This window comes from Pongo abelii, chromosome 9 (genome assembly GCF_028885655.2).
Source record: "Pongo abelii isolate AG06213 chromosome 9, NHGRI_mPonAbe1-v2.0_pri, whole genome shotgun sequence".
Taxonomy (NCBI): domain Eukaryota; kingdom Metazoa; phylum Chordata; class Mammalia; order Primates; family Hominidae; genus Pongo; species Pongo abelii.
The window spans coordinates 98,069,803-98,080,539 of NC_071994.2; the positions used below are offsets into that span (position 1 = coordinate 98,069,803).

A 10,737-nucleotide genomic window follows, 5' to 3' on the forward strand; every position below is an offset into this window, starting at 1 on the left:
TATTCTTGCCTTTATACCAAGTTGCTCATCCATTGCCCTCAATACCCCTACGCATACCTACAAGAGAGTGTCTTCATTTGCCATTGCAGAGCCAGAGAGATGCGCAGTTGGACTGCCCTTGGACTAGAGGTGCAACACAATTCCTATGGCCTTGACTCCCCTGGGGGGTTATTTTATATGTTTAGTGAGTAGCACCAATTTTAGGGAATCAGTTAACAAGAATTTACTCATTTTAATTAGGTTTGTATTTTTTTATTTCCTTTTGAAAGTAACACATATTATGGGTTGATGTGGGTAGGGAGGTACAAGGAGAGAAACAAGAAAATAGAGGAAAAAATATGACTTGCATCCCCAGGAATCAAACAACCATGTTGACATGTCATATGTTTATTTCAAAAGTTTTCCTTACATACTCGAAGGCCTTTAAAAAAGTGATTATTTAATTTTATATCCTGCCGTTTCTTTTCAACATTATAGCATATATTTTCTCATCATTACGCACCCTTCTGTAATTCTAAGTGCTTTCTAATGATTTTTTTTTGAGATGGGGGTGTCACTCTGTTACTCAGGTTGGAGTGCAGTTGCACAGTCTCTGCTCACTGCACCCTCTACTTCCCAGGCTCAAGCGATTCTGCCACCTCAGCCTCCTGAGTACTGGGACCACAGGTGTGTACCACCATGCCCAGCTAATTTTTTGAATTTTTTTTTTATAGAAATGGGTTTTCGCCATGTTGCCCAGGCTGGTCTCAAATGCCTGAGTTTAGGTGATCCACCTGCCTCGGCCTCTCCAAGTGCTGGGATTACAGGCGTGAACCACCATGCCTGGCCATAATGGTTTTTAATGAGTTATTTCTTTGATGGATATAACATAACATTGTTTACGAAACCTTTCCCTGTTTTTTAAAATGTGGGATGGTTCCACTTGCTGCTATTATAAATACTGCCGCCCCAGGGCATAAAGATTAACAAGATTGCCTTGAGATTCTAGTATGTGTCAGGCCTTGGGCTGGGTTCTGGGGGAATATACATGGTTTCTGGTGTCAAGAATTTACAAGTTAGTTTGGGGGATAATGACATAATCCTAAATTAATCCTAAGCACTTTCCTTTTGTCCTTTCAGATAAGATGAAAATAATCATAAATAATATTGAATTTTTTTATAAAGAAAGCAGAACCAAGAAAGGATGTATATATAGATTGCAATTGATATATAGCACATGTCTAGATTGATGAAGACAGAAAATGAATTGTTAATCGTAGCAAATATTGGGGAGATTAAGTTCAAACAGCAACTGGTCTAATTTGAATTTTAGTTTTGCCTGATAAATATCTAATAACTGACACCAGACTATACATTTTCCCCCATGTAATTTAAATGCGCTGATTAGAGTTGATTATTTTTCATAAATCCGAAAATGTGTAAACATTCATTAGGAACATGTGCATTAAATTGCAACCAACATTGGTGGCTGATTAACTGAGTTGCAGTTCTGGCTTTATGGGCCTGTTGAGATCTACTCTCCCCTTGTTTTCTGTTTTATAGTTACTTTGAAGCTCATGGAAGAGTATTCCAAAAAAGCGTTATGAAGTTCATGAAACTACAACAGATTTTGTTTGTTTGTTTCTGTTTTTGAGACAGAGTCTCGCTCTGTTGCCCAGGCTGGAGTAAAATGGTGCGATCTCGGCTCACTGCAGCCTCTGCCTCCCTGGTTCCAGCGATTCTCCTGCCTCAGCCTCCCAAGTAGCTGGATTACAGGCACCCGTCACCAATTCCAGCTAATTTTTGTATTTTTAGTAGAGATGGGGTTTCACCATGTTGGCCAGGCTGGTCTCAAACTCCTGACCTCAGATGATCCACCCGCTTCAGCCTCCCAAAGTGCTAGGAATACAGGCGCGAGCCACCGCACCTGGCGCCAGACTACAACAGATTTTTAAAAGAACATCACGATGGTGGGTGTGGGTGTGAGTGACGGGGTGTTACTGTAGAGCAGGGTGGGGTAAACACAGGTAATAGATTAGGAAACAGCCTATCTGAAAGATGCTTTGAAACACCAGGATTTTGGTATATCAGAATGAAGTGTGCATGTGCCAGAGAACCAAGTCCTTCCAAACTCAAGTGTTTGAAGTAATAGACCAGTGGGGACTTCTCCAGAGTCTGGGCAGGATGATTCTAGTGCTGCCTCTGTGCTGTAAGCAGGGATGCATCTCACCACTTGTTTTCTTCTTGCAGATCGATGACCCCAACAGCAACCTTGATGAGGCGATTAATGAGGCAGAGGCCATCACCTCTGTGAACAGCCTGGGAAGCAAGCAAGCCTTGAATACAGATTACCTTGATTCTGATTACCAAAGAGGACAGCTGTACTCGTTCTCTCTTAGCAGTGATCTCCAGGTGGCCGCATTTACTCTCACAAATTCAGCCCCAATGACTCAGTCCTTCCAGGAACGGTGGTACGTGAATCTCCACAGCCTAATGGACTGGGCTTTGACCCCACAGTGTGGCAGTGGGGAAGACCTATATATCCTCACAGGCACAGTGCCCTCAGACTACAGAGTTAAAGACAAAGTGGCAGTCCCTGAATTTGTTTGGCTGGCGGCCTGTTGTGCTGTCCCTGGAGGAGGCTGGGCCATGGGCTTTGTCAAGCACACCCGGGACAGTGACATCATAGAAGATGTGATGGTAAAAGATCTTCAGAAACTGCTTCCATTTAACCCTCAGCTATTTCAGAACAACTGTGGTGAAACTGAGCAAGACACAGAGAAAATGAAAAAAATCCTGGAAGTGGTTAACCAAATCCAGGATGAAGAACGAATGGTGCAATCTCAAAAGAGTTCTAGTCTCCTTTCTAGCACCAGGAGCAAGAGGTCTGCTCCGTTGCCTCCAGAGGCATCTGAGGGAAGTAGTAGCTTTTTGGGAAAACTCATGGGCTTCATTGCTACCCCATTCATCAAGCTTTTTCAATTAATTTATTACCTTGTGGTAGCGATCCTGAAGAACATTGTCTATCTCCTGTGGTGTGTTACCAAGCAGGTGATTAATGGCATAGAAAGTTGCCTTTACCGCCTGGGCTCAGCCACCATCTCATACTTCATGGCCATTGGTGAAGAGTTGGTGAGCATTCCCTGGAAGGTGCTCAAGGTCGTGGCCAAAGTCATCAGGGCTATCCTCCGGATCCTTTGTTGTCTGCTGAAGGCCATTTGCCGAGTTCTGAGCATCCCTGTCCGTGTCCTTGTGGATGTGGCCACTTTCCCTATGTACACCATGGGCGCTATTCCAATTGTTTGCAAGGACATTGCACTGGGCCTTGGTGGCACCGTCTCGCTGCTCTTTGACACTGCTTTTGGTACCCTGGGTGGCCTATTTCAGGTTGTTTTTAGTGTCTGCAAGCGGATTGGCTACAAAGTTACTTTTGACAGTTCTGGGGAGTTATAAACTCAAAAAACTAATAGTGTCCAGTCACAGTGAATTTGAAAGCTGGAATATTTTGTCTTTACAATGGGTTTCTGTTCACTGTCAGTTATCATTATATTTTGGCCTTTGGTGGGGATGTCTGCTTGTTTTTGCAAAAGAAGATGGCAGAATTTAGACTTGACAGAGGAGAAATGCTCAGGGTGAGATTAGGTGTAGTAATCTGCTGTTTACCTCCAGTGACATGTGCAAACTCCCAAGCCACTAATAACTTCAGTTATGCACTCTAACACAGACGACCACCTGAAACGCACTGGTATTTATTTCTGATAATTAAAAATTACAGGGGAGGGAAGAATTAGAAAAAGAACAACTTTAAACCAAAGTTGTCTGAGAAAAGGAGAAAGAGAGCTTGTTCTTCGCATTGCTCTTTGTGATTTAAGGCAAAACAGATTAAAAAAAAATCTGCAGCCAATTTCTTGGCATTTGCTTCTCTTTCTCCTCAACTTGACTGACCTTGGTGGAATGCAGATAATGCCTCTTCCTCTTCGTTGAAATAACTTTGTGGGGATGTAGAATTTTCTATATCTCTTAGCTTTCCCTGGTTCTCAAGGATATGTACAGTTTTCATTTTCCTCCAAAGTTGAAGTTTGCTACATTTTTCTTTTAGGTAATGATAAGCATTTTTTAAAAAATAATTTTTAGGTAATGGTAAGCATTTTATGCCAAATGTGGCATAACAGAGTTTGAATTGAAGGGCAAAGTTTTCAAAGTTTTTTTTTTTTTTTTTTTTTTTTTGGCCCCTTGAATGGTATAATACAGTCCTCTCAGGTGAAAAGAAGAGAAGAGAAGGTGGACAGCCCTGCTCTTAGGTGCTGCAGATCCAGGGACATCTTTTGTCCAGCTTGGATTAACTTGATGTGTATCCCTGCCTGACAAGGTTGAACTGAAAGATCTATATGTTAAGCTAACATGAAAATTCATATTCTGCAACATAGTAGATTTTTCTAATGCAACGAGTAAGTACCTAGCACGTAAAAATACTCTGACTTATGTCCCTAAATGGTTGTTTTGATACAACTGTATAGAAAAGAGCCACAAAATAAAGATAAAAGTTATTCTGGCCATCTCTGAAAAAAATATATTAAATATTTAAGAATAATTGTATCTTAGGAATTTATTTTTATAGTGTGTTTGAGGCTACAACTCCCCCATTAATACAAGTTAAATGTGAAAGCTCATTCTCAAAATTTTTTTGATCAAGCACTTGTCATTTTAAATCTTGCACTAAAAAATGGTAACAAGAGGGACCAAACTTTGCTTCCCACAATTGGGATGGAATCATCTGGATTTTTCTGAATGTTTTAAAGAATTGCTGAGAGGTAGGAAACAGCCAAGTATGAAATACTGATCTTGGGGCTCATGCCCAGGATCAATCAGAAAGTTATATGCAAAAATTCAGGGTCCCAACAAGGAGAGAACAATATGTCAACCATTTGCATGGGGTCGATGGATGAGAAACATGAGCATAGCAAGAGTTACATTTTGCAGAAAAATAGCAGAGGCACACCCAGAATAGAACAGCAGCCAGCAAGCTGCCATCCTGATCAATTTGTGATGCAAGTTTAGGGAGTATGGGCACCACATGGGTCCACGCTAGGGAGATGTGCACCAGGCTTATCTAAGAAACTTAAAGCAGTATTTTACCAACTCTTATCTTAAGGAGCATAAAGTTTGGATGTCCCTTTATTTCAGCAGTGTGAAGGTAAATGGAAGGGTGAGGGTTTGACTTGGTACTGATTGGTCAAGAATCCTGCTGGATAAAGAAAAGGAATTTTAGAAGTGACCAGAGGGACAGTCCAGCCAAACAATTATTTAATAAGGAACCCAAGGCCCAGGGAGGCAACAGGCTAGCCCTTAGTTTCATGGCTAGCTGAGAGCAGATTAGGAGCCAACATTGTTTGCACATGTCCCATCACACCTGAGATGTCAGACATGGGTAGTTCGTGCTATTATTCAGGTGCCTCTCTGGACCGTGGCAAGATTTCCTCATTCATCAAACAGACTCCAGGCCCTGACTAATCAGTTGGATTTGGCATGTGTGATGAAAACAATTAGCCGTCCACGTACAACATTATGCTTACTGCATCCCATGGAAACTTAATTCCCTCCTAGCACATATTTGCATACTGAAAGGCCCGAAAAGGGCATCCATGGCAGCTTGAGCCCCTTAGCACCATGTAAGGAGCACAGCATCCAAACGGCTTCTTGAGAACCATTTGGGAATGTCTTCTTTTTCACATCCAGTTGTTTAGTGTCTATTTATTCTTGCGTGGCCTGTTTTGAAATCTAAAAAGGGACAATAAAGCAAAAAGTATCTGTAAGGTTAGGTGGCTGAGACCCACTGCCCTGAGCTACTAGTGTGGCTGTGCCTGTGGGTCTCTGGAGCCATCTGCACTGGACCTGAAGCCGCAGCAGGTGGCTGGACTGCTGGCCTGTCCCTAATGAGCTACGCTGGGCTTTGAGGTAGAGGTTGGGATTGATAAACCCCAACTCTGGCTTAAAGATCTTGCTGTGGCTCTGTTATGTTCTGAGGCCTTGGGATCAGCCTCTTCCTCATTATGGAGCTGATTTTCTAGTCTATAGATCAGCTATGCCTTTGGACACTTCTCTTTTCCATTGTGCCTTTTGAATGTTGTCTTCTCACTCAGCATCAGCACTTTGACCTAAATGCAGACTAGGGAGTTGGGAGAAGGAACCAAAGTGAAGCATCCTTCATTTATTCAGTCATTCGTTCATCTGTCAAACACGTATTTGGACATCAAGGTTGCAGAGATGAACAATGCATGGATTTCATCTTTGAGGAGTTCAAAACCTAGTGGAGAGAACACATGGTACAATCGTAACACATGAAGGACAAGTAAGTGCTGCAGTAAAGATACTAATAACATGTTCCTTGGAACAGAGGAAGAAGAACCACGGAACCATGGAAATTAGGGAAGCCTTTACAGAGGGTGTGACAAAACTCAATTTGACATTTTCAAGCTATGTACAATGCTGTGCACCTTGCAGATGCTCAATAAAGTAATTATTGACAACTCATTAGCAGGTCTGTAAAATATCTAAAAGGGGAGAATCCTAATGGTTGAAATGAGGCTTGGGGACTGTGAATTGTTGCCATTTTCTTCTTGATCCACATTAATTCAAGCAGCTTCCAGTCATATCTGGCTTTTGTTCATTTCTTTAAATGTTTGCATCATACATGAGAAAACAGAGAGGTCTGGATCAGTGAAACAGGACTTAGAACTATTTTTCAATGTTATTGCTCTGCAAAGTATTCGGGACAATAAGTGTTTTTGATATCCTTCATAATTAAGCACCAAAGACTTACTGCTTCACTGAATCTGAATCACATAGAAAATTATAGAAATAATTTTATTTGTTTGTTTATTCATTAGGAAGCTCCCACAGTGAGAGAAATTACGGGCAGTCTCTGACGGGGGTGGTCCTCTCTGTGGCCTTTAGTAGGGTGATCCTCTCGGGTGGAGGTGGCAGTAATTCTTGGCTGCCTTCCCAGTGTGGGTAGCATCTTGCCTAAGCTCACCACAGAATACGTGTTTTTCCAAATGTTGTACTACAAGCCATATAGTGTGGACTGCTTGCCTTTCATTAATGGGTTCTCAGTCTTCCCATTGTCTCTCTCTGTAGGTATTTTCCCCCAGGTCATGGATTGATGTCTAACTCCAAATCAATTTTTAAGCTTAAATTTCAACAAAGAAAGTGCTTATAACCACTTGTCATCCTCAGTTATCCATGGTGAGGAGGTGGATGTAAGATGACTTCTGGAGGCCCAAGCTCTAGGGTCAAAATGATGTAGGCACAAATCCTGGCTTCCCCACTTGTTGTGTGATCTTCGGCAAGTTACTCACCTCGGCTTTCTCATCTATACAATTACAAGTACCTATCTCAGAGGGTTGCTATGAGCATTAAATGAGTTAATGAACATAAAGCATTCATCACTTACCATGCTTGGCACATGGTAAGTGCTCAGCAAATGTTAATTGTTGTTGCTAGATCTGTTGTGGGCAATGATATTTACACTTCTTGGACAAAATTGGTTTGATGGTGCCTTAGAGGTCAGGATGTTTCTAGATCAGCGCTGGAAGAACCAGGATCAAAGTGTGGTCTGGAAGTCAAAGTCATGAATGAAAATGAAGCAAGCCAGAACCTCATCAGTGGTGTCCATGAATCTGAAGGTGCAGATGAGGGTTGGACTTGGAGTCTCAAAAGAGAAGGGTCAGAAAACTGAAACTCAACATGTGGCCAGCACTATTCAGTTTTATTTCATAATCAAGCCTCCAAAATCCAAACACATTGTCAGCATCTGCTTTGAAGGTAAGCATTGCAGGTAGGATGAGGCAACCCAAAGATGGCACTGAGAAAGAGGCAGAGCCTCTTGGACACTGTGCCTGGTGAGTGTGGGTTGGTGAGGGAAAGGCAGGTGATCATTCTGATACAGGGCCTTGGGGTTAACTAGTTGTAGTTGTCCTATGACACTTTTGGGAAAGTCTTCAAACCTTTGTGAGATTTAATTCCTTATTTATAAAATGTGGGTAATAAAAATATCACCCCACAGGGTTTTTGTAAAGATCAAGGGAAACTAGCTTTGTAAACTATCAACTATCATAAAAATATAAAGATTCATAATTATAAGTTTCCAACGTTGGTCCTATTTCTTAAAAAATTGGTGCATACTTCCATTTTTTTAAAGGTAAGTAGATGTGATTGAAAATTAAAGTGCTTATTCAGAAAGCATAAATGGCTTAGCCAGAAATTGGGTTTGACAGTAAATGTTGAACATTATGCCTTGGGAACTTAAGATTCTCAGAATGCTGCCTCATCCAGCCTTAAGTCCTACTTTCTTAAAACCTAATCAATCCCATTTTCAGTAGATTCCTCCACACACCTCATGTCCATTTGCTATCTGGGTCGGCTGAATCATTGAAATGAGTAATAGGCACTGAAATGAAAGACACCGTATGAATCTTGTAAAACCTGAAAAGAAACAAGTGCGAGACAGTGAACAGTCCTGGTGAGTCTGAGAACTGGCAGAAGCTGCCTAAACCGCCTCTGGCAGCCTGCACACTCAAGGCCAGCCCAGGCCTGCCACTGACATCTGTCCCTGAGAACATCAGACAGCAGCTTCTGGGCTTTATTTAGGCTGCACCAAGTGTGTGTTTCTCCAGCATTCATGCTGATTTGGCATATCCAGATGTATTCTGTTTACTGCGTCTAGAAGGAAACTTCTAGGGGAATAGAAGTCTCAGAAGTGAGGACGTGGCAGGCTTGTGTAAAGAGGAGAGTGCACCTGGAACACAGGAGCCCTGAGTTTCCCTCCTCTGAGTTACTGTACATTTTCTGGATGTCATTGCTGGTATATTTGCAAAACGAGAGGGACCATCTCTAGGGTCTTCTCAAATTGCAGGCAATAAATCCTTGCTTTTCAACAAGTACTTTCATATATTTGGGTCACAGAGATTCTGATTGCATTCTCTCAACTTATCTCTCCTATCTGAGGGTTACCAAAAGTCAGAGAAATTCCCTGCGACATTATCAGGAAGGTCAGGGACTGATTCATCCTGAAAACACCATTTTTATTATTATCATCAGCATTTCTTCTCCCCAGACTTAGAGAATTAATTAGCAGGGTTGCCATTATGGTGGTGGCCAACCTAAGAGTAAGAAATGTTAGTAATGCTCCTGGCTTCTATTTAACTCCCTCAGTAGCCTCAAGTGTTGCCAGAAATCTCACCACTTGGCACGCTTCCTGTAGGCTAGGAAAATGCAAATAATCTGAAAGAAGTTAACACATTGTGTCAATGCTAGCAACTTAGGGTAAATGATTTTATGAAATCCTTCCTACTAGCTGGGAACAATTCTACATGCAAGTAATCGTTTTTTTTTTTGAGACAGAGTCTCGCTGTGTCGCCCAGGCTGGAGTACAGTGGCGCGATCTCGGCTCACTGCAAGCTCTGCCTCCCAGGTTCACGCCATTCTCCTGCCTCAGCCTCCCGAGTTGCTGGGACTACAGGCACCGGCCACCACGCCTGGCTAATTTTTTGTATTTTTAGTAGAGATGGGGTTTCACCATGTTAGCGAGGATGGTCTCGATCTCCTGACCTCGTGATCCGCCCGCCTCGGCCTCCCACAGTGCTGGGATTACAGGTGTGAGCCACCGCGCCCGGCCACAAGTAATTGTTTTGATTGGTAAGAGGTATGGTGGGAACACCATACTGAGAGTCAGGAGGTGCCTGTCTTAGACCAGCATCCTGTGGAACTGGAGCCTTACCCCAAGTGAGCCCTTTATTGTAAGGGCTGGAGACAAAGTAAAGGACCCTGTAAGATCTTAGAAATCAGGCCACAGAATTTCTCTCTAAATGTCTAATATTCGATCAGTCCATAATGGATCAAAGTAGAAATGCACACCTGAAAGAAATAACAAGCGTGTTGGGCCTATTGCACTCATAACCAGTGGTGTGCTGGGAAATGTTGAACCACCAGCTTTCTGTGTTTGCGGGGAGAGCACCCTGATTTGTAATGTTTGCCAGTTTCTGTGGTGTCAATATTTCCATCACAGCTGATGTCAAGCTGCCAATGTGACATCACTGAAAGCAGCATTGGGAAGAGATGTACACAGCCTGTGCTCCTGAGCTGGTGCAAGTCACTGGGAACTGGCTCCCCCATACCACTACTTCATCATCCAATTGAGTGCATAAGATACACAGAAGGAACATTTCCAGCAGAAAAGAGTTGAACAGCTATAGTATGGCAGAGGAAGGAAAATCACTGAAACAAATACTGACCATGCCCTTTTGAGTACTATCCAGGAGAGAGGAAGGCTTGACAATCTGAACTTTAAGTATTTCGAAATCCAAAGGCTACATCCCCAGCCCTGTAAAATAAATTCATAAGGTTATTTTAGCTCAGTGCCATTAAACAATAACTTATCTAATGCCTTATTTTCCATCCTTTTCCAGTCAAACAAGCTTCTGCTCATGGCCTGGCTTTCTTTTTTTCTTTCTTTTTTTTGTTTTATTATACTTTAAGTTCTAGGGTACATGTGCACAATGTGCAGGTTTGATACATAGGTATACATGTGTCATGTTGGTTTGCTGCACCCATCAACTCATCATTTACATTAGGTATTTCTCCTAATGCTATCCCTCCCCCAGCCCCCACCCCCACAACAGGCCCCAGGGTGTGATGTTCCCCGCCCTGTATCCAAGTGTTCTCATTGTTCAGTTCCAACCTATGAGTGAGAACATGTGG

The 10,737-nt window shown here is 42.4% G+C and overlaps 1 protein-coding gene across 1 annotated transcript in view; it reads left to right on the top strand.

Annotated features, from left to right (window-relative positions):
* Positions 1-6,510, top strand: part of ENDOD1 (endonuclease domain containing 1) — a 43,001-nt gene extending 36,491 nt beyond the window's left edge. The window contains exon 2 of the mRNA XM_024255737.3: positions 2,230-6,510. Within this exon, the coding sequence (XP_024111505.2) occupies positions 2,230-3,432 (1,203 nt within the window). The 3' untranslated portion in view covers positions 3,433-6,510. The remainder of the gene's footprint in view (positions 1-2,229) is intronic.
* Positions 6,511-10,737: the final 4,227 nt, after the last annotated feature.